Source organism: Lissotriton vulgaris, chromosome 1_1 (genome assembly GCF_964263255.1).
Source record: "Lissotriton vulgaris chromosome 1_1, aLisVul1.2, whole genome shotgun sequence".
Lineage (NCBI taxonomy): Eukaryota > Metazoa > Chordata > Amphibia > Caudata > Salamandridae > Lissotriton > Lissotriton vulgaris.
In genome coordinates, this window is record NC_141685.1 from 1,819,662,945 (window position 1) to 1,819,688,298 (window position 25,354).

General features: G+C 43.7%; 1 protein-coding gene across 1 annotated transcript in view; it reads left to right on the top strand.

Moving 5' to 3' along the window:
- C1_1H12orf42 (chromosome 1_1 C12orf42 homolog) overlaps window positions 1-25,354 on the top strand; it is a 1,726,734-nt gene that overhangs the window by 862,282 nt on the left and 839,098 nt on the right. Inside the window, exon 6 of the mRNA XM_086933179.1 lies at window positions 21,372-21,536. Within this exon, the coding sequence (XP_086789305.1) occupies window positions 21,372-21,536 (165 nt within the window). The remainder of the gene's footprint in view (window positions 1-21,371; window positions 21,537-25,354) is intronic.

Sequence of the window (25,354 nt, forward strand, 5' to 3'; positions counted from 1 at the left end):
TATGGAACTTCTGGTCAACAAATGAATGCATTCATGTCGGTTGCACACCTCTTGCACTATGGCAAATGTTTCATGGATGACTTCTTTAGTAGGAAAGAAGATGGCTCATACACCACATAGAGCTGATCTAGGCCACGCAATAGATTGGACTGGTGATGGACCTTTGGAGAGATAACATATTGAAAGAGACAGACAGCCTTCCTTCCAGTCTTTCTCGTTGCCGCGCTGGCCTCACTAAACATGAAAACTACCATTCTTCATGCACAGTGAGTGGGGCAGTTCCAGGCTTCAAAGATGGTGGCTTTGCATCGTTTTCTTTCTATCACGTCTTATTGGCTGCTGCTCATCCAGAACGTCATGCCGTGCGTCAGAGCCAGACTGCTGGCTCGCTGGAAATTACCAAATCCCTGCAGTTTCATAAGTCTGTCATTTGTATTTTAAATATCATTTTGAATAATTATTTGACACGTTTTCCCCTTGTATGTTTTGAGCGAATGTCCCCGCACCTTTCGACTGACAGGCATGTCCGAAAATAAAAACGCTATAATAATTTCTATAATAGCTTCTGGTTAGTATTTCTTAAAACCCTAACGTCCTGCGCATTGAGGCAGCCACCCTCCATGCCTAATTGGTCCCACGTATTCCCGCGCTGAGACCGGTGCTCTTTGAGATACACATTTGTCAGTTTGATTTCCGGAAGGTTCCATGCTTATTTTCATGCACAGGCCCCACAATTGCTTGTTGACCCATTTTAACCCCTTTGAGTGTCGTCTTCAAAGTGTAACTGTCCTTGACAATGGAGGAGACCTTCCCATTGTCTGGCCCCACCAGCAATCCTTAACATGGAGCTGAACAGCTTTGAGCCGGAGGAGTTGACGGTGGGCCGGGCACAGAGGCCTCTTGTCCCTGGGTGACTGTGCCAGGCCGTCCCCTCACTTCGGTGGGCGGGCGCATTTCTATAGAAGATGACAGACGTTTTGACAGGCACAATATGCTTTGAACTGTTTAGCCCGATGGGCCCTTTGTCCCGGGCTCGCCCAGCAGAGTGGTACATCTCTTATGGATGCTGACGTGCATATTGTCGGCCTTTCATTGAGTGTGGTGAAGCCTTCCATCCCTACCCTGTCTCTTGTCGGGGTCTTTGCAAGCCGAGCGCGCTCCCAGATGGGGAGGCGGGCAGCGCTGTCACGGGCCCTGTCTCCACCGTTCCGCTCATAACGTCCAACAGCTTTATAACCTCAAAAAGAGCTGACTTTTGAAGAAAGAGAGAAGACCCCAAAAGCGAGTTTTTTGCAAATCTGTTGTGCAGGCAGAGCATCGATCTAAACATATATTGGAAATTCTGACATACAGTAAGGCTTGGAATCGTTTATGTTATGCTGTTCTATGTTAATTGAGAACAAAACGTACTCCATTCCATTTGAGTATACGTCCCAGTGGGCTGAAACACTGCAGTGATTTACGATTTGGTGTGTTGCTGTCAGCTAAAAAGATTTAAACCGCAAGTAAGCCATAAAAACAGTCACATTTAGGGGCTACTGGGAGTGGTGAGAATTCAAACAAGCATTGGCAAAGCCAATACGTTGTGCCTTTTTTCTATTCCCCCAAAACAGTGTTCTGCTGCATGGAAGCTGAATCAGCCACAGTTTCCAGGTATACGCCTCCAAAAAAGTAATGTGACTGCCATGTGCTTAAAAACATAATTTTGGTGAAACCCCGAAACCGGTCCCATGGATGCTTATTTATGGTCCATGGAGGACCTCTCCTGGCAGTTCGGGCTGGACTGTTTCCATGGGGATCACGGTCAAGACTGATTTGCATATGGCTGGGTTCAAACTGGAATGACGTGGTGTTCAAAAAAATAATTGATTTAACCAAAATCTGTGACTGGGGTGAATGTTCGATTGATTCAGCATTCCGTCCATCATCTGGTCTTTAAAAAATATATAATTGACATTTCCCCAATGCAGAATTGAGCCCTAAATTCAGTTCAGCACTGAAGCAGGTAAGCTCCTATTAGCAATTCCATATTTTTTTCTTCTTCTTCTTCGCTGTAGGGATATCTTTTCCGCCGTGGAGAAACCAGTTCTCCTACACCTCCATGAAGTATGGGAGTGCCCATTCCCTTTCACACTGGGGAAAGGGATTTACTCCAAACTTTGACTTGTGATAACCTCTGATCATTTCAGGGTAGGAAATAGTAGTGTAAGAAGTGTGCCCTGGCCCCTTAGGCAAACAATGAACATGAGTTTCCTCACCCAGCTGGGTATTACTGAGAACTGGGAAGTAAAAAACATCCTTTTTTTTTGTTAAAAAAAAAAATTATTAAAGGAAATACATTGAAAGTTTACAAAATAGGTTAATGAAAGTGGCAAGTAAGATCATGCAGCAAGATAAGTAGTGCAATAATACAAAATAGAGATGGAAACATCAAAACATGTAGGCAAAACTGGCATCTGGTAAGGTATAGAACAATGAAGAACATAGTAAATATGCAATATAAATAAGCAGTTTAAAATAAAGGAAGTAAATCTAATAAAATACAGGAAGTTATGGAGGTTTAGGAACTTCTTGTTGGAGCGGGGACAAAGACAGCGAACACTTGGCACTCAAATCAAAAAATAATGTAACTGGATTCCACAATTCCCTTCTTTTTGTAGCTAGATTCAAGGGATAAACAAAAGTCGTATCTAATCTACGATTGTAACAGATACCATACCACCAGGCCTGATAAGATATTTTAGTAAAATCTTTCCAATTTTTAGTAATTTGTTGAAAAGCTACTGCTAGCAGTAAGTCAAGTATTCTAATCCTAAAGGTACAATGATCCCATATAGGGGGAGCACTCCCCAGGAAAATGTGAGCAATAGAAAAGGGATGAGTGGAAGAAAAAATCTTATTAATTTGAGACCAGACTTGCACCCAAAAACCATGAACAAGGGGACAATTGAAAAGTATATGTAATAGGTCTGCGTGTGATGAGGAGCATGACCAACACTTGTCAGGTGTGTCTGGATATTGCTTGCTAAGAGTAATAGTGTCTGAGTGGTATTAGCTGTTCTGGTAGATTTGCGAATCCTCAACCACAGTTTATCCCAAATTGAATGGGCCAAGAAACCTCTAAATCCTCTTCCCAAGTTTCTTCTACTTTGGTTTTCGTGCGAGGTGATGGTAAAGTCTGATGTAGTGCGTACATTTTTGAAGCTTTGGAATGTTTAAGAAGTAAAGATCTTAGTGAAGGTGTATCAGGTAACGTGTGGCATGGGGGGGAGAAGGAACAAGAAAAGCATCATAAGCAGTTTGCAGTGCATGTGTCAATAACAAATATTTAGCATGGAAAGTGGGAGGTAAATAAAAAGAAGAGGCAGCCAATTAAAATGGAATAGTCTGATTGCGATGAAATAACTGGTGTATCCATATAAGACCACGTGACCTCCAGGATTTCCAAAAAATAGGTTTGTTGGCAATTAAAACAGATGTATTATGCCAAATTGTCTGATCAAAAAAGGACGTAATAGGAAGGTTAGGTAGGGTCTTGGAAGTATATTTAAGAATGGGAGTGGATAAGGATTGAGGTTTGCGAGAAAACATAAGGTATTCCTTGAATGAAAAAGGAGATATGAAAGAGCGTTCTAAGGTCGACCAGACGGGAGAGGAGGAGGTAGAGATCCAGTTTGACGCTTGGTGTAGTAAAAAGGATTTATGATATAAGGAAAAGTTAGGAAAATTCACCCCACCCTCATTTTTAGGGCGTATCAATTTGGATAAAGACATACGAGGCTTTTTAGGTCCCCATAAAAAGGGAGACAGAATGGAATACATTTTTTTAAAGTGTTTCAATGATATAGCAAAAGGATTATTGGAGAGTGTAAATAAGACAAAGGGAGAAAGCATCATCTTAATAGTATCTAATCTTCCCCACCACGACAAATACAGAGGATGCCATTTGGTAGTAAGTGTAGTCAACTTTTGTATACAGTCTTCCATACATTTAGTAACTGTACCCGAAAGGAAAGATGTAAAATGACGACCCAAATATTTATTAGAGTTAGGACTCCAAGTAAAACCCGATTAAGAAAAATCATTTTTGAAAGTAAATTTAGTAAGGGGTAAGATTTCACATTTATCTTTATTTAATTTGTAACCAGATACTTGAGCGAAAGAAGTAACCTCATCTAAAAATGCAGGAAGGGATACAGTAGGGTGGGATAGGAATAATAACACATCATCTGCATATGCAGCAATTTTGATATCAGACTCATGAAAATTAAAACCATGAATTTTATCATTTTGACGAACTCTCACTAAAAAAGGTTCGAGAGCAAGATTAAACAAAAAAGGTGAAAGAGGGCACCCCTGTCTAACCCCTCTATTAAGGGAAAAATAGGAGGATAAACCACCATTAGCGGATATTGCCGCTCTCGGGTGAGAGTATAAAAGCTAAATCAGGGTGGAAATTTTAGGACCAAAACCAAACCTCTTCAGAGTACTAAAAAGATATGACCCTCCGACCCTATCAAAAGCTTTCTCAGCATCTAAAGCTATGTCTGCAAGGGGATGAGGGGAATGCGAAGTCTTTGAAAGAGTATCAAAGAACAGTCTAGTATTATCCGACAGTAATCTGCCTTTGACGAATCCAGATTGTTCTTTTCCTAATAGATCGGGTAAATATGAATCTAAACATAAGGCTAATGCTTTTGAAAAAATGTTGTAGTCAATATTAACTAAAGAAATAGGACGATAATTTTTGCAATGCTGTGGATCTTTACCTGGTTTCGGGATAATACAAATAAGAGCATCAGAAAAAGTACCAGAAGCAGAACCATATTGAAGAAAATTGTAAAGGAGAGTGTGTAATTTGGGAATAAGTAATTTTGAGAAATGAGAAAAGAATTCAACATTAAAACCATCAGGGCCTGGGGCTTTCCCATGTTTGAGAGTATTAAGTGCTTGAAGAAGTTCTTTTTGCGTAAGGTCCGATTCTAATGAGGAAAGATCTGGAGGTGTATCAAAAGGTGAAGAGATTTTTGATAAAAAGTGGGAGAAGGATTCCTCAGAAGAAACTGATTCAGAGGAGAATAGTGTTTCATAAAAATGTAGAAATTCTTGTAGGATTTCATCACTTTTATATTTTAGAGACCCATCTGGACTATAAACGGAATCAATTTTAACTTTATTTTGCTTTACCTTCAAATAATTGGCCAACTTTTTCACAGCCTTATTCTGACCACCATAAAATTTAGCGATAGACTTTAAGAGAAAATTAGAAGCGTAGTATGTAGAATCTTTATTGAATTGTAGTTTAGTGGCAATGAGTTCTTTTAAGCAATCTTTAGATTTGGAGGTGTAGCATGAGTGTTCTAAACGTTTGATTTTAGAGAGAAGGTCATTAGTGGATTGTTGAGCTTTCATTCGTTTGCGAGAAACATAACTAATGATAAAGTCTCTAGCTGATGCTTTAAAAGCATCCCATAGTACAGGGAATTGGATTTCATCAGTTTGATTCAACAAAAAATATTCATGAGAAAAGGATGTAAAGGAAGAAAAAATTGAGAGTCAAGAAGGAGAGCGTTATTAAAACGCCATTTTTTAATGGAAGTAGGCTTTTGTAATACATCCAGATCGATAGAGACAGGCACGTGATCAGAAATTAAGATGGAGCCAATTTCGGAGGAGATAAGGGACTGGGTAAGGTGATGTGAAATAAAAAAATAGTCTAATCGGGATTGAGTATGATGAGGGGGTGAAAAGAAAGAGTAGTCTAGCAGAGTGGGATTGCAAAGTCTCCATGCATCAATAAGCTTATATTGTGTGATAAGTTGTGTAAAGGATGTTTGTGATTTTTGAGGGATGTAGGGAGTAGAGGAGTGCCTATCAAGTAATGGGTCAAAAACTTCATTACAATCACCCACAAGAATAAAATTATCAACATAATGTTGTGTGATATGCGGTGCTAACGAAGTCTAAAATGAGGCATCACCAGTCGCTGGAGCATAAATGTTTAAAATGGAAGTGGGGACATTATCTAAAGTAAAATTCACTAACACCCATCCACCCAAATTGTCTGTACAATGCGTTGTTAACTTGATAGGAAGAGATTTCCGAAATAAAATCTGGACTCCATTACGTTTACCATCAACTGGGGAAAAAATAAACGTCATCTACCCAACCCCTCTTCAATTTAGCAGATTCATCAGCTGATAGATGTGACTCTTGTATACAGGCTATATCTACGTTTAGTTTGGCTAGGTGGGTTAAGACTCTCTGTCGTTTAATTGGTGAGTGCAAACCTCTAACATTCCAAGACATTATTTTTAAAGGCATATAAAAAGATTAGAGATATATAACAAAAACCAGTTAAAATGTAAATGTGAGAAATAAAGACAATCAAGTCATAACATTTTTTTAAGAAGAAACATCAAGAACCAATGAGAATAGTTCCATGTAAAACAAAGGAAAAAAACAATGGAGAAGCCAGTCATACGATGGAGAACAAAGGTGAGAAGAAAAAAAAAGAAAAGAAAAAGAGAAAAGTAAGATAGAATGAAGGGAAGCAATAAGAGTAGAACAAGAGAAAGGAATGGAATGTAAGGCGAGTAACAAGATAATGAGAAAAAAAGTAAGAACCGTAGGAACAGAAGAAGAAAAAGGAGAGAAATATGAAGACAAAATAGAATAATGGAAAGAATGAACCACTTACATAATGTTGAGAACATACAAAGGGGAGGGAGGATGGAGGCCACATAGAACAATGGTGGGTCCTAAGCTCCAAAGGGAAGGCGGGAAAGGAAGACGACCGCAACGGACTCCACGGACATAAAGAAGGGATACAACGTGGAGGAAGAAAATCTGTGCAAAAGGGGAAAAAAGGACAAAGCTTAACATTACGAATATAAAAACAGTGCAAGCAAACAAGTAGAGAAAAGGTTAAATATAACAATTCAGAAGAACAATAAAGAACTTAATAGAAATGCAATATTACAAGGACAGCATGTAAATATAATCATTTAGAGGTTGGTGGAGCAGCAGTATCCATTGTAGCATCACTATGAGAGTAGAGGAATCTTTTTAACTTTAGTGGATCATCATAAGTAGTAGTTTTATTGTTCAAAGTCACTTTGAAAAGGCAAGGGTGAAAGAGTCCATAACGCGCTCCTATAGATCGCAACAGTGGTCTGAGTGAAAAAAATTCTTTACGATGATCCGCAGTTGATTTTGCATAATCCTGTGAGAAGAAAAGAGTATTTCCGGACCAGGTGATTCGAGGCATGGCTCTGGCTGCTGATAAAACTGTGAGGAGATCCGTATACTCAAGGAAGTAAATGATGACACCTCTTGGCTTCTTAACAGTAGAGTCAGACAGCCCAGTGGGAGGAGGACCTAAACGATGAGCTCTTTGTATGTTGAAGTTAGTGGTATCAGGTAACTGAAGAATTTTCGGCAAGAAGGATTTGAAAAAAGCAAGGGCACCCGAGCCTTCTGAATTTTCCGCAAGACCATAAATGCGGAGATTATTTCTCCTATTTCTGTTTTCCAAGTTTTCAATTTGTTTGTGAAGAGCTGAAACTTGTGCACAGAGCGGATCGACTTTGGAAACAGAAGAAGTGAGAGCATCAACATTTTGTTCCAGAAGAGTAACACGTTCATCAACAGTTGACCATTTATCAGATAACAACTGAAGAGAAGATTTGGTTTCCTCAATGAAGGGGCAAAGGGCCCTAATTTCTCCCAAAATAATATCCATTGTCACTGATGAAGGCTGTTTGGGAGGAGAAGACGGATCCTTTTTCAGTCTTTTGATAGAGCCTTTAGTAGCTCCAAACGTTCATGGGGCTGAAGATGAGGAGGAGCTTTTAGAAGATGTGTCAAGGGGGTCATCCATCTCAAGACACCGATATCTAGAACTGGTATGAAGGAGAAATGTATGTGGAGCTGGAGAAGGCTTACGAAGATCCTTAGACAGTCTACCCATGAACCAAGTGAATGAGTACAGGAGTAGAGGTATAAAATGAATAGACGCAAACACAGTCAACTAGGAAAAAATGTAACAGGTATGCAACCATATGAGGCTGTCAAATGTAGGTGAAAGCATAAGACTGAGTGAAACGTGACAGCAAAAATAACACCCAGTAACCAAGGCAAAGGTGTCACCAAAGCAGAGCTAGTGAATGCAAAAATAAAGCCTGCAATAAAGAACCATTAGGTCACAGACGCCAAAAAGAAACAAATACCCTTAGAACGGAGGGTAAAATTACAGGCAAGCAGTTGCAGTACATCTTAATGCTGTAGAATAGAATTGGTAGTAAGTAATTCATAGATAGAATACATATAGAGACATGTTAGCGGAAGTAAAAGGGAAAAGCACTTCGTAAAAAGAACATATAATACAGCAAATTATTTTGTGAAGCTTATTAGGAACATTAAGGTATACACGATCATGTAAATAACACGAAGAACAGGAATGCACTGTAGGATGACGTCAATATGTCCACTGTGACAGGAAAGTCATTGGAGGAGCAATAACCCTTTCAAACCATGAGGAGTAACTGTGAGGCAAAAATGAGCGCTATTGAGGAGGCGCAAGTAAACATATAATCATTTATTCCAGGAGTGAAAGCAACCGCCGTGAACTTGGCTAATAGGCTATGACAGCATTGAAAAGAAAATGGCCACAGCGTTGTGAGGAGAAAGTATCCAAAGCGCCTGAGGAAAGCGCTGAATTCAACGAAGCCAAAGTTTTAGGACAATTGAGTGAGGCATGACCAGGTGCAGGCAGGAAGTAAAGCGGCAACAATAATATGCTTAAAAACACGCTTCAGTACAGAATCGCTAGGAGCAGAGCTCTGTCGGCAAATCTACAAAATGGCGGCCGCAAGTCCGATACTCAGCGCGACACTCACTTGGAAGCAAAAGTCCTTAAGCGGCGTCAGTGGAGTGATTAAAGGTATTCCTCCAAAATCACCTTGGCTTCTGACATCTAAATCTTGCAAATTCGGGGCGAAGAGCGTTGTCAGGAGTCACGCCGGGCCTCCCATTCACCGCGCCTCCCAGGAGAGCTAAAGAGAAGCCGCCATCGTCATCGGGCGCTAGCCACGCCCCCCAAAAAGCATCCTTAATTAAGGTGCGTTTATCCCCTAAAACTCATAGCCCCAGTGCCACCGAAGCTTCTGTACTAGTGTCATTTAAGACCCTAATGGGAAATGGTCGTAGCCGAGTCTGTGACTGCTCACACACTGATGCGTTTGTGCACATTTGCAAACTTTCAGGGCCTTGGTTTACCCTCTCCCCACCTACTGTGAGGGATTTACTTTAGCAGAATATTATTCTATGGTGGGGCTACTGGATATATGACCACCAGGTCTCTTTTTGTGAGCACCAAGCAGCTGGAAATCCAGTCATTTTTAGATATCAAAATGGCATTGTGAATGGGGACCTTGGTTTCAGAGTCAGTCAACTATGGTTAGCCATTTGTTTAACTATGCGTTATACTGTAATAGTATAATTCAACAGAACCAACTCTAGGCACTAAGTTGAGGAAGATGAGTTAGCTGGTGAAATATTGAAAAAAAAAAGAGGAAGAAAACGTATATGAAGCTGAAACACGACTGAACATTAATAGCAATTACCAGATGCTTAGCAGGAAGACGGGGAACTATAATCTTGCACTGCCTCGTCGGTTTGTCAAAAAGTGAATTCATTGCAGGGATCCACGTGTCAATGATTAATTGGTTGTTCCGTTTGTTTCTGTGGCTCTAGGGGGCTTCAGTAGAATGGGTGTGTTTGTAGAACACTGGGGTGGGAGAAGTGTGCTGAGCTGGTGGGTGCAATCAATTTGTCAATAACTCCAAATCCTCTCAAACTAAGGACCATATTATCAAGGAACATCGATAACATTTTCGCCGCTTTAGCGACAGGAAACTGCCACTAAAGGAGCGATAAGGGGCTTTATAATATGCCCTTGTGAATTCCCAAAGGAGCCAAGGTTCTGGTGTGAACATGGGCTTCTATGGGAAATCATAAGGGCATATTATCAAGCCCATTATCGCCGCTTTAGCAACAGTTTCCTGCCGCTAAAGCGACTATAATTTTAACGCCGTTCTTGATAATATGGCCTTAACTTCCAAAGACATGCACTTCAAAAGTGTGGTGCTATGCTTATTACTCCAACAATGCAGCGGATGGACATTAATACATTTCCTTTACATCAAGAAACCTTGCTCACAGAAAATCTAAATATTATAGAGTCACTAGTAGCATGTCTGTTGTTGTGGTTAGGTCAAAATGTCCATTGAAAAGACGTTTACTTTGTTTTCTTAATAACTTTGGCATGATTTGAGGGATCCGTTTGAAAATGCTGATGTGACTCCACATCGACTTTGAGTGCACGCTCACCAGGCACTCCTTCTTGCAATCTCAGTTGGCACCAAGACACGTACACCGCGCTGCAGAGACTCCCTTTCTTCCGGTGCACACAATGATCAGCCGATCACCTCCACAGTCCAGGTTGCAACAAAGCAGGCACACTGCTACACTGAGACTTACTCCAACTCTGGTGCCCCAATATCCAGGCGCTCTTCACCAACACTTTCAGCCGCACCATGACACGATCACCGCGTCCAAGCCTCACTTCTCCGGTGCAGTCGATGACCAGGCGCTCTTCACCAATGCCTTTGTTGCACCCCGACACGCACCATGCGCGTCCGAGACTCACTCCCCTTCTGATGCAAACGCTGGTCAGGCCCTCCTCACCAACTCCTCCCGTGCATCACAACATGCAGTCTGCATGTCCGAGACTCACTCCAACTCCGGTGCCCAGGCTAACCAGGTGCTCCTCACCAGCGCTTATGGTGCACCACACGCACCCAGCACGTCTGAGTCTCACTCCAGCTTCGGTGCACACGCTGACCAGGCGCTCTTCACTAACGCCTGCGGTGCACTAGGACACGAACCCAGCGCGTCCAAGACTCACTTCACCTGTCATGCCCAAGTTGGCCAGGCGCTCTTCACCCGTGCCTCCTGTGCACCATGACACACACCCAGGGCGTCCGAGTCTCACGCCTCCTATGTGTGTCCAAGATCACAGGGCACACCTTCAGAGAGTCTCAAGCTGCCACAGCACGCGCCTACCACATCGCTTGAAACTACTACAGAAACGTTTATGTTCCTCTGTTTTGAAACAGGGAGCCAGTTCACCTCGGGCCCTTGGGGTTACAAGACACAGCACAAAAGCACAGTCTTCGTCAAGCAGGGAGATCCATCACCTCCAAGCACAGTCCCAACAGCCTCTTTCTTGGTTAGAACAGCAAACAGCAGACCAGCCCCAGATAACGAAGCAAGAGTTGGGCTTTCCCCAGCAGTCTCTTCAGTTTTTCCTTCCTTAGCAGAGGTTCCTCTTAACCACAAAATGGGTCCAAGCCGTTTTGGTCTCAATCCATTTCTGCTTCATTCCAACGTTCAGGGTCTTCAGCTCTCATAGTTATACCCCTTAATGTCATTGTAGTTTGTTGTGCTCATGGGGTCCCTGACCCTTCCCTAAATCAGTTTTGGGGGTCTCCCGCTGTCACCTTTCTACCTTTGATACTTGGGGTCTTGATCCTTAATCACTCAGAAGGAGTAGGGTCAATTGGTTTATAGCACCAGCCCAGGCCTTTTCACTTCCCGGGGTTCTCCTCCCCGTACTCTCCAGATGCAGTGCAGCCTGGTGCCATCTCAATCCCTCCCTGGGTCAAGACCTTTCCCAGCTACTCTCAGATCCAGACAGTCAATCCACATTCAGGAGAGACACACAGAAATGCTTTAAGTACCAAACTCAGCCACTTTCGAAAAGAGTGTTTTCTGAACATGCAGTGACAAAACCACTTTCATAGAAAGATGTGTTATGACACTGTGAGTTCATACATACTAAACTTCACCTCTTCATTATAAACTTTCAGGAAACTAGGCTACAAAAACACAATACCCATCCTCCCCCATTCTGTCCTATCCACAGAATGGGCTTTCACCAGTGAAAACAAAATGGAGTGTTTTTCACTGTCAGGACATAGCACACACCTCAGTATATGTCCTGCCTTTTACTTACACTGCACCCTGCCCAGGGGTTACCCGAGAACTACCACAGGGGTGTCCAATGTGTATGAAAAAAGGAAAGTAAGGCCTGGCAAGTGGTTGCACTTGTCAGGACAACATGGCAACTTAGCAAACCGCGCGCAGGCCCTAGAATGCAGGCCTGAGTTCCCTTCTCTGCATGCCTTTGCAGTACTAGCCCTGGCACACACAGTGCACATCACTAGCGTCTTTACTAGTAAGGCAAACATACCAATTATTGCCAACCAATTACCATTACACTTTACATGGGGAACACTTGTACTTTGACACTGATAAACAGCGGCAAAGTACCCAACGTATCTAAATTGGCAACTCTATGTCAGGAAAACGGTCGGTGGAAAAGCAAAAAGTTCAGGGAACTTTAACCAAAAAGGCCAAGCCCTACAGAGAGAATGCGACCTTATAGCCCAAGACCACCCAAAAAAGTTTGCTACTGCAATGACAATAGGCGTTGAAATGTCAGTGCGTAGTATTCTTAGTGCTTCGCCACACCTTCTGGTGCCTAATGATTTACAAATTGTCACCAGCCATGCACGTCGTGGGGCAGCATATGCTGGGCAAATGAACAATAAGTGTGCCAGCAACTCCACATTAGCCTAGCATGTGGGACACATGTTATCACCTGATTTGGCCCATCTAGCAGTAAAAGCTCTAAATTGGTAGTATAACCTCCGATCATGCGGTTTTGTTAATGTGTTCCAATATTGCTCTAGGCTAGGGGTTAGTTTAACTTCCGAAAAACCTCCTGTCAGCGAAGATGACTCACTGTTTCTCAGTGTGTTGTGCATTACCATGTCCCAGTATTTTTCTTTTAAGATCTTTTTCGAAGGGAATAGGGAGCATGTTGGATCTTCCCACAATGCTGTCATGCCAATGCTTATTCATGTGGCTCTAACCTCCCGTAGCCATTTAATTCGATGGAAGTTGTCAGCCTTTATTATATCTTTGAAACCTGCAGCATATGATGCCAGTTCAGGTGTACTCCGAAATCTACGCCAGTATGGTAAGGGGCATAATTTTGCTGTATCAGCCAATGGTTTTCCACCAAGGTCGTAGAGTAGGGGACACACTGGAGTACTTTGCGGGAGGTTGGTGATCTTGCGTAGGAACTTGTTTTCTACTACGATAAACTTAGGCAGATTCTCACAACCTCATAGTTCTGCCCCATAGAGGGCTGAGCTGACCACTTTCATATTATATATCTGAAGCACCTGGCCGACTGGGTGTGTGAGTGAGGTGTATCACTCGAGTTGAAGGACTCCTGATAGTTGCCGGTGCTTCAATATTGCTAGGTCAATCTGTTGGTTCCATTTCAAATCATTTTGTATATTAAACCCCAGGTAAGTAAAAGCGTTGACTTGCTCCAAGAGGCAGATATTCATTAGGATGCCACCTTTGAATACTCTATGTGGATTAAAAGACATACATTTAGTTTTTGACACATTAACTTCCAAGCCCCGTGTAAAACAAAACTCCTCAAAAATTGACAGGGACTCATTGGAGACCACTCAGGGTCTTTGAGATGATTAATGTGTAATCTGCAAACATTAAAATAGGGATTTTTACACCTGCTTGTGTTGGAGCGTCAGTAGTATAAACAAGGAGAATAGTGGGGGTGCCATGACGCAGCTCTGGCGCACGCCTCTCTCAATGGGAAAAGGACTGGTAAAATTACTCTGTAAACCCCATTGAATTTGGGCATAATTATCCTCATGTAGTCTGATAATGAGAGTTAGCAGTTCAGAAAGCATCCCCCATTTCTTGCACAACCACCCATAGTTTGGTACAGGGGACAAGATCAAAAGCTGACTTAAGGTCAACAAAGGCAGCATACAAGTTGCCCTTACCCAGGACCACCGTCTTCCAGTGTAATAAGATAAAAGGAAACACCTGGCCGCTGGTACTGGTGTATGCCCGAAAGCTAGCCTGCAGAGGGGATAAGATACTATGTTCATCTATCCAATCTTGAACCTTGTTAAGAACAAGCCACCCCATTATCTTTTGCAAGGAATCTTCTAAGCTAATAGGCCTGTAATTACCTGGGTGCGATGTATCACCTTTTTTAAAAACAGGGATAATTTCAGCCCCTTTCCTAGAGTCAGGAACTTGCGTACCTTAGGCCGACACCATCTGGCTTTATCATAAAGGAATATATACGCCGGAATGCCATCTGGGCCTGGTGCTCTACAACCCGTTACTGATCTAAGTGCAACCTCAACATCAGCCCTACAAAAAGCCTTGTCTTGATTGAACGAGTAAGTAGTTTCAGCCAAGTCTATCTCAGGTAAACTGCGGGCATATTGGGGTTTAAAGTGATTAACCCAGTCATCCTGGGTTACAAGGTTTTGTGGCTGTTGCGGCTGCCCTCTTCTATCCCATTTTGTTATGTCGCAGAAGTGCTTGGTTTTACTCATATTTAAAAGTAGGACAATTCAAAACGGTGAATAAATCACAATTGGGAAGAGGAACAAAGCAAGAGAGACCATAACGTAAGGGTAGGGTGGAGTAAATTAAACTATAATTCCCCAAGTAGTTAAGAAGCACTACAGTACATGATTATACAATGACCATGACACACACAAGGTGAGAACTGGGCATGCGAGTGCTCACCTTGTGTGCTTCTTAACTACTTACGGAATTGTAGTTTAATTTACGCTACCCTACCCTTAAGTTGTGGTCTCTCTTCCTTTTTTCCCCTTCCCAATTGTGATTTATTTCACCGTTTTGAATTGTCCTACTTTTAAATATTCTCCAGTTGAGACATTGTTTTTGCTGCAAACTGCACCGGGTCGCACCTGGTTTATTGGGCCTTAACCTGTTAATTGTTACTCTGGTGTTACTCATGGCACAAGCCTCCTTAAGGTCCTGCCATCTTTTTTCGTCCCATGTTTTCTTGGCCTTTTTCTGGGTACTCCTATATATTTGCCTAGCTGGTCGCACTTCAGCAGGATCGCCAGTTTTAATAGTTTGCCCTAGAGATTCTCGTGCCACGCTACATTCCTTGTTAAACCAATGGCAGGCCTCCAAATTTATAGTGCTATTGGACTTGCACTTCTTAATAAAATATGTACGCAAAAGGGCAAAGAATTTGTTATGATTATAAGTTGTAAGGTCAGGAACCTCAACTTCAGCTGTGCTAGACTCTAACTCGGCGATAGCATGGTCGAAGTCCTTAGTGATATTAGATATAAGTTCAGGCTTCTCTAGTATCTTCACCCATTTTAAGCGTCTCATGTCATTGGTGGGGACAATATCAAAAGATCAATTCACTACCCATTTGTGTAGATACCCTCTGCTGTCATAACCCCCAGGGATGCACACAAGAGATAGTGATAGCTCTCTAGCTGGTCCCTCACAATCATATCTCCTAAAGCGTGCCATAGTTTCTGGCTAATTAGTAAGAAATCTATGCGACTAGCACTAAATCCATTATTAAATATATTTGCCCTAAATCTATCTGATGGGGATCTTCCATTTGACACCCGTAAGCCTTTCCCCAAACAAATGGAATTAATTTGGATGGCCACATCCTCCATTTTTTTATGAGTTCAGGCTCCAGATTTGGGATGCCCCACTGGGCATCTTCTTCTGTGAGATAGCACTCCTAATTGGCAAGGAGCTCGAATGACGAATTAAAGCCACCCGCAATTAAAACATTGGAATCCCACGAATAAGGGTCAAGGAGGTCGTTGAGAGCCGCTAAAACGTCTGACTTCTTCCCCCTGGTGCCACTCACGTAGACATAATAAATTCCCCTGTGGACCCATATTCAGTCTTTAGGCCAAAATATCATTATTCTGTGTTGGAAGTACTTGGACATTATAGCCTAATTCTTGTCAGACCCATATTGTCAGACCCCCTGATGGGCGGCCTTTTGCTCCTCTAACAGCTGGTATATGATCATTTAGATAGCTTATAAAATGGAGGGGGCCACTAACCAGGTTTCGTGAAAGATGTCATTGCACTCTACAAAGGGATACCATTCAGGAGATGTGATCTTCAAACTCAACACTGCAATATTCCATGACAGCAAAGTTTCCCTTGGAGAGGCATGACAAGGTGACATTGACCCATTTAGTCTGGTAGGAGATGTAAATCTAGCCTCCCTCATGCCTTCAATCAAACATGAAGATGTAGTTGTGGTTCCTAGAGGCCTACCAGGGCCTATGCTTAAAAACATGGTACTAGGAGGGCTGCCCCTTGTGTTTATGGGGACTCTGTGGGATCCTTGCGCACTCTTGCATCAGTCGTTAGTCTCTAGTGAAGAGCTACCCGTCTGACTGGTGTTTGTCTGCCTGGGAGATTGTCTACACTTGCTACTCGTTAGGGATCGTCTGAACTGAATAGATGATGATTCCTGAGAGCTGGTTTAAAACTCTAGAGCAAAAAGATTTTCGGCAAGATCTGCCCTTTTTAAAGTGAGCTTCAAACAATCTGACTGGTGGACTAAGGAGGTAAGCCTGCGAGCCGTGATAATATCATCCCTTATCACTGAGCAGCGTCCCCTGACATACTGTAGCCAGTGAATGACTTTCTTAATCAGGGAGTCCGCATTTTCTATACCTCTGCTGATGTTATATTTAGGCACATTTACCAAGTAAATTCTATGGGTATGGGACACATTGGGGATATTGTGTTCAGCCAGCCTAGTTTGGATATCACACTGAGGTTGTTGGATCTGGGAGGAAGAAGTATGTCTGCCACACGTTATCAGGTCCCTTGTTGTTCTTGCGCTGCAGTGTTTATTAGGATTAATTGTGTTAGAATGGGGTAAGTGCTTGGCCGTGGGTGGTAATAGTACTGGCTTTTGGGTCGTGGCAGCAATGGAAGAAGGGGAACGACCACAAAGTAGTGCACTTGAAGGAATGACCATTAAAAGTAGTGCCCTTGACAAGGGAGGCTGTTTCTCTCCCGATGTTGGTGACCTGGCAAGATTAGGGAGGATGTCTTATCGTGGTGTTGGCACTCTCTGCACGGGAGGAATCCCTTTGTGATAGAAGCTTAACCATGGAGGTTAAATCCTCAATCATAGTTTTCATGGTCCCTTTTTCGATCAGAAGCATGTTAACACATTGGATTGTGTCCTGAGACTCTATATTACACCGTGCAACTGTTCCTGTGCAGCTAATTGGAGGTGGCTGAGGTGACTGGGACCTCTCTTCCCGTTCAGTATTAGTCAATTCCGACAAGGCCGAGAATCTGTTTGTACAGGTGATTTCAGGATCTAGTAGTTGAAGGTTAGTACCGGGGACATTGGTAAGGGGGTAGCCTGCCCTCTTTGTATCTCGCTTTCCCTCAGCATTTGGAATGATGAGCCCATTTTTCTGTTTTTTAAGAAACATGGCAGAGATAGCGGGAGAGCAGTTTGGGCTTTGTTTAGTGGGTTACGTGGTTTGAAGCGGGGATTTATCAATGTAAGGTCATACGTTTTGCTCTACCTCTAATATATCCTCACAGTCACTAATGAGGGTGTCAATACGGTCTAGGACACAGTTGCTACCTGCATGTTTGTGTAACTTCCTGGCCTTTTTCCCTTTGCTAATCCGTCCAGTACCACAGTCTCCACCCCTACTTCCCTCCATGGACTTTCTTTTCCCCATACTTCTGGGGTGTAATAAAACTAAACCAAACCAGCTTAATCACGAGAACTCTCAAGTCTAGCCTATATCCAAATTTAAATCAAAATATCATTTGATTTATAAGAACTCAATCAGTGGGAACAGTATGAGGAGCTTCAAAGTTCGTCGCGGAACTCCTCATAGGGAGGTAATTAGAGACAAGTGAAGATAATCAGAACCTCAGTGGCCAGTGCTGGTCCACGAAATAGTTCAAAGTCAAGGTGCGAGGTGAAAGAGAGGTGGCCCTCCCCTGCCTCTTCTGTGACAGGCAAGGACGGGCCTTCCCTTGGCCCAGGCTTCGCCCGGTCGTGGCCAGCATGTGTCCACTGCAGTGGGGGAAGAGGCAGCACTTTCTGCGCAATGTAGATTGAGGAGCCCCTCCCTCGCTAGCGGCACATGTGTATAAAGCATTGCACCCTGGGGCTAGTAGTACCCTACCAGTGTGATGATGGCAGAACCAATGCTGGCGAACAAAATCCCTGAGACTCCGGTCCCACCAGGGAATGTAGCCATGGGGCAGTGGCAGCGGGAACTAGGCAACTAAAGAAAACATCACAAAAGAACACAGCAGGGTCCAGCGCAATTGGGGAAGAGGCATTGCTTTATGCGCGATGTAGATTGAGGCGCCTACCCCTCGTTAGCGGCACCTGTGTATAGATCGTTGCACCCTGGGGCTAGTAGTTCCCTACCAGGGTGATGATGGCAAAACCAATGCTGGCAAGCGAAATCCCTGGGACTCCGGTCCACCAGGGATTGAAGCTGAGGCGCAGTGGCAGCGGACACCAGGCAATGAAAGAAAATGGCCCAAAAGAACAACCAAACGATCCTATACCATCCACCCATGCAAGACCCACTTAAATGGGCGAGAAATCTAATCCAGATGCCCATAGCTGACCTCGAGGAAAAGGTAAGCTCTCTCCTCCCCATCTCCGGTGATGATTTCTCCGCAACAGAACTCACCTCTCTCTACAACGCAACTATGACTTCCATTCTGGACCACTTATCACCCTTGAAACTAAAAAGAGTCAGGGACATTCCTACAAGATCCTGGTTCAACTCAGACATAAACTCCAAGAGAAGACATCTAAGAGCTACAGAAGGACTCTGGCGGAACAACCCTACCACTATCCTCCGTGATCAACTCAAATCAGTATGCAGGAAGAACAAAAAAAAAATCATCAAGAACGAAAAACTAAATTTTTCTGCAATGCTCTGTACAACGCAAAAAACAGGCCCAAAGAACTCTTCAACCTCATTAGGCAACAAACTTCGAAGCTCCCTGCATCCTCAGTTCGGGCATCCAAAGACCTGTATGACAAATTTGCCTACTTCTTCATCGATATAATCACCAAGATTGAACTCTCAATGGACGACAACCTCAGCACCCCCTACAAGAGCCTGGTACCAAGGACAGAAGACATCACACCCAAACTCCCCCCAAAACTCTGGAAATCCTTCAATCCCATCCCGGAAGGGGAGATAGTCAAACTGATGTCCACTGCCAAACCTTCATCTCACGTCCTAGATCCTATAACTACCCAACTGGCCAAAAAGCTTAAACTCTACCCAGCCCTGCTCTGGAGCAGGATCATAAACATCTCCCTGAGAACCGTAGTCATACCAGACTGCCTCAAAGTCTGACAAGTCAGGCCCTTACTGAAAAGAACAGGCTTGGACACCAATGATCTGAACAGCTTCAGACCCATCTCCAATCTCCCTCTCCTATCCAAGATCCTGGAAAGGTGCGTTCTCCGACAACTGACTAAGCATCAACCTTCTAGCCCCCACCAATCGGGCTTTAAAAAAGGCTGCAGCACAGAGACAGCGATCCTAAACGTCATGTACGATATTCACAAGTCACTCAATCCACAACCAATGCTGCCTACTCCTCCTAGACTTATCGGCAGCCTTCAACACGGTTGACCATAAGCTACTCATCAAGGCTCTTCAAGAAAGGGTAGGTGTAGATGAGATGGTCTTACGGTTGTTCGCCTCCTTCCTCCTCAACCGCACCCAAAGAGTAGAAATCAAAAACTTCTCGTCCGACTCAAACCCCGTCAGCAGGGGTGTCTCCCAAGGATCAGTGCATTCCCTGCAACTTTTTAATATCTGCATGGAACCCCTCACCTCCATACTAAAACAAGCCAACATCCCCTTCCACCTTTATACAGATGACACCTAGATCTATCTTGAATCCTCCTCCATTGAGACATTCAGAAAATCAATGACACTCTGCGAGAAGTCCAACACTGGTTATAAAACAAACACCTCAAACACAACACAGACAAGACAGAAGTCATCCTCATTTCCAACAAAGAAGAGAACCCCCTAATCTTAGAATGGCTAACTACTATTGAGGCACTCAAAGGCAATCTCACCCTGGCTGACTCTGTAAATTCACTGGGAATCATCATAGCTCCATAGCTGGACTTGCCCAAACACATCAAGAACAAGGCAAAGACTGCCTTCCTCAACTTAAAACTACTGAACAAAATAAAACCCTTCATCCCGCGCAAGGACCTCAAACAAGCTACTCAATCACTGGTGCTCTCTAGACTTGACTACGGGAATGCAGTCATCACAGGTACAGCAAAATCCCACTTAGCTCCTCTCAAAACAACTCTCAATACAGCAGCCAGAATGGTCACTGGAGTTAAGAAATATGAACACATTTCGCCTGCACTCAAAGAACTAAAAAGGATCGCAGTCGTAATGCGTGGCAGCTTCAAAACTGCCTGCCTCACGCACAAAGCCCTGCACACGAGGAAACCCGAATGCAACACACTCGTCCTCAACCGCTCTCACTCAAACCAATAGCTGCCACTGAAGAGCTGCAGCCTTTACATTGCTGCTCACTGATACTGTGATATTAAGACTTCTACCTCCGCCTCCTCCTCCCCGACCCCTACCCCTATCACCCCTCCTCGAAGGAGGCTTCGACTCAAGGCAACATGCAGACAACTGGGATATTATATGACTTCCTTACGTTAATGTGATACTGAGCGCTGAGGCTTCTGATGCGCCATGAGCCAATTTGTATACCACTGTCATATTATGTGATTCTCTTATTACGATTGTTGTAAAGCACTCCGATACCTTCGGTCTGGCCAGCGCTATATAAAACTGCTTAATAAATAAATAAATAAAGAAGGCTTCTTGTATTCCTCTGCAGTTAAACTGAGCTGCTCAAAGTCCGCTTCCAAGTGATCGGAGATTCCTATGAATATTCCTTCAACTCAGCACCCCAGGGATTTGCACAGTACCAAGATAGCTTCTAAGACAATGTAAAGAAGTATTGCAATTGCACTGCAACCCGGCATTAATCTAATGTAACCCCATAGTAGACCTAATGGATTAAGAGAGTTCAGTCAAAATAAAGCTTTCTTAAATATTGTTTTGAGCTGAAGCGACTTACTGTGCCTACAATGAGACTAAGAAGCATGACATCATGTTTAAGTGTGCTGTCACAAATCTTCAACAATTTCACAGCTGCATTCTTTGATTTAAAACTCTTACACAACATGTGGATTGTTGCCTAGAACAAGTGTATGATGTACGAGAAGAAAATAGTGGCTCAAATTCTTGGCTATGACATTTGTGTATTTGTATCATTGCAGTACCTCTTTTAAAAATGTATAATTTTCTCAGAATTTTTAGGCTCTCCCTTTGAAGCGAGATCTCAGGTCTCTAGGCTCAGCATTGAGGCAGCGGATGCATTTGATGAACTTGAAGGGATAATACCACTTACGGGCTCCTCTTTGTCCCAGTGTAACTCCGAAGACTCCAGGGACAAAGACTGCACATCCATCTCAGGTCTGCATCTTTTTGTTCTTTCTAGATTTTTTATCTTCCCTCTATCTAGCTGTGATCTCTTTTCAGTGCATAGCATGAAATCAGTTGGTAACAGAAGTATTCCCAAACTACATTGATGGAGAGTGACCTGTTCAATGAGGGTAGGACACAGAGCCATGATTGTTCAGATATTCATATGTGTCATATATCAGTTGCCTTACTGTAATCTTAGTAATCTCTCTGTGGTATTTAATTTTTTCTTTATTTTAATTAATATCAATGCTAAATGTAACGACCACTTTTAAATGTTCCTCTATTATTTGGTTTATCAAGATGGATACAAATGTAGTGAAAATCATGTGCCACTGTGTGTATTCTTTAGATTGTTTGCAGAGAAACTGATTTTGCAGAATTCTTAATCTTCTTGAATTTTCCTTCATTTTAAGATACTCAGATAAGGATATAGTATGGTTAGTTTGTGTATCATTTTGTGCCATAAGTAGTCATAAGCCTATATTTAATTTCTGTATTGATTTCTAAGTGGTGGGGCTATAGCATATGGATGGACAACGTAACTAAGTTATATACACTTGGAGACTATCTGGCAGCAGCCTGCTACTTAGTGGAACTGATTTAGGAAAGGGAGAGGATGTGGCACAGCGGCCAGATCTTCCGAAATTGTAGCTGGCGATCCGGGTTCGAGCCTTGGTGTTGGCGCAACATCCTGTGATTCTGGGCAAATCATGTAATATCCCCGTGCCCATGGACAGCGCCTCAATACCCTCACGGGGGATAAGCTGCGCTATATAAATCTACAAACTAAAGAGAGATCCTTGGGACGATTTTCAGACACAAGAAAATGTCCTAAGGTCAACCTACTAATAACAGATTTGTAAGGTGATTTACTGTTAGCTAATAGTCATCATCTGAGTCTTTGAAAACCTTCCATTTAGTCAGATTGAGAATCAAAAAGAATTCCATTAGCAGAACAGGTCAGCTAGCATTGTCTAAGGAAAACTTTATTGATGTTTTCGGCGAAAGGATTTACAAATGAAATTTTGTCTTAGGCAACAACCCACACAAATCACACATGAAATCACACAGTAAGGTTATACAGATATGCAAAAATGGATTGACTTTTTCAAGAAGCTCATACAGCTATGATCATTCCCCACAGACATTGAATTATACTTGTGAATGACTATATCTTGTGTGATATGTTCCCCCAAACTATTACTAGTATATACTCAGAGTCCAGCCCGTCTGGGCCCGTCCGAGCCCAGACGGGCCTAGGGCCAGACCCCCTGCTTGATCAGGTAGGTTCTGTCATCACCTATTCGCGCAGAGAGCTATTACGGCTTCGCCGCACGGAAAGACCATTGTGTCCCCGTGTGGACACTGGAGCCGAACCCTATCAACGCTGTGAATTATGTGGCTTAGCTGAGCGAGCTGTGGTGGGGAACTCCTTACTTATGGCCACTCTTAATTGCAGATCTCTTCCTAGGCATTCACTTGAAATCTATCTCCTTATTCAAGATCATGAATTAGACATTCTGTTCTTAACAGAAACGTGGCTTACAGCTGACTCCGAGGGAGACATCGTGAAGGCCTTCCCCCCTGGATTCTTAATCCATTCTCAGGGCAGGATAGTAGGGCGGGGAGGAGGTATTGCCATTATTTACAGGGATTCCCTGGTATGCAGGGCCCAGATGGGCGGGGTGTCGGATTGCGAGAGCTGCAAGTTCTCTTTGCAAATCTCGCCCACGATGGCGGCCTCCGGGATGCTGATCTACCATCCCCCAGGAAGTATTGGGAATTTTGTTAAATCCCTGATCGAAACCGTGACGGTCTTTGCCACCTCTACGACCAATTTTATCATGCTGGGAGACTTCAATCTCCATCTTGATGACCCTGCAGACCGGTGGGCGGCAGCTCTTCAACGTGATTTAAAAGCCTACTAGGTAGACCTCATCAACTCAGGGGCCACCCACAATAAGGGCCACCTGTTGGACCCAATTTTTAGCAATGTCACAGCCATGAAAGCTTCCGTTCCAGTCCCACTCCCATGGTCGGACCATTTTGTGATCCCTTTTACCTGGCAAACAGAGATTGTCAGCACTCTGCCCCATAATGTCTGCACCTCGGAAAGATCCTGGGCAAGGTTGTCGGTGGAGAATTTAATTCTGAGACTGGAGGGATCGTGCCCTCAGCCAGTCCCTGACCCGGTGCAGGCAGAGACAGATTTCAGCAGATGGCTGACTAGTGCACTTGACTCTGTTCTCCCTATGAGATCGGCAGGGAGGAGAGACAAGAGAACAAGAGAACTAGTTCCGCGCCCGGAGTCGAGAACCCTCAGAAGGGGTTGTAAAAAACTGGAGCGTGCCTGGAGGAGGAACTGGGAGGAGACTAGCAAGGCTGAATATCGCACTGCGATCAGGACGTACAAACTTGCCATCCGGCTCGCCAAAACCCAGTTCCTCGAGGAGAGGATTAAGAACGCCTCCAATTCTTCCAGGGAAACCTTCTTAGTGATCAAAGAATTGTTGAGGGTCCCTGAGCCGCCCGCAGCCTTAGACAACTAAGAAGGAAAATGCAAAGACTTGGCAGACTACTTTCATACCAAAATAGTAAATATTCTAAATACTCTGCCTCAAATCACCATGACAGTAGAGTCTAGCAATGTGGCAGGGAGACCCTCGGACAGCCTGGAAACTTTTGGACCAGTATCGCTGGAAGAGGTTCTTAAAGCTTTGGCGACTGTCAAAAGTGGCTCCCCGCGGGATTTAGTCCCTATGAGGATTCTAAAACCGGTCACCTCCTGCACTGTTAAACCTTTAACCAATCTGATCAATGCCTCGTTGGGGTCTGGTGTGGTTCCGCCGAGCTGGAAGGAAGCAGTAGTGAAAGCTCTCCTAAAAAAACCCAACCTAGACCTCCTTGACATGGCGAACTATAGACCTATATCTCTATTGCCTGGGCTCAGTAAAATCACAGAAAAGTTGGTGAATTTCCATCTATCCAACTTTCTGGAGTCCAACGGCCTTCTAAGAAGTTAGCAAACTGGATTTCATCCAGGCCAAGGCACGGACACCGCCCTACTGGCAGTCTTTGAGGAAGCAAGGAGCATTTTGGATTCAGGGGGATCAGTGGCAGTGATCCTCCTGGACCTTAGTGCTGCCTTTGACACTGTTAACCATCAAGTGTTACTTCAGCGACTGTCAGATGTCGGGGTGACGGGGAAGGCACTGAGATGGCTTCGATCTTTTCTCAGTGACCGGACCTATCAGGTATGGGAAGGTAGTGCACGTTCGGCATCTATCCACCTCCATTGTGGGGTACCGCAGAGCTCCTCCTTGAGTCCCACATTGTTTAATGTGTATATGGCCCCCTTGGAGGATGTGGTTGCTCCTTATAACATCAAAATCGTGAGCTATGCCGACGATACGCAGTTAGTGTTCGCCCTTTCCCAGGCCACTGAAAGTCCCGACCAGCTGTACTCCTGCCTGTCCAAAATCCATACATGGATGGGGGAGTCAGCACTAAAGCTGAACGGTTCAAAGACCAAAATTATGATATTGGGGCATAAAGGATCCCCATTCCCCGCGATGGCCTGGCCCAGTTGTCTGGGCCCACCTCCGAATCCCAAGGAGGAGATTAAGAGCCTTGGGATCTGGCTGGAGCAAGATCTCTCCCTCAGGACCCAGGCTACTAAATTGGCAGGGGTCTGTTTTGGCCTTCTCCGGTTGGTGCGCAAAGTGCTCCCTCTGCTCCCCTTGCTATCATGGAAGCTTCTTATTCAAGGGCTGATTGTATCCAGACTTGATTACAGTAATGCCATT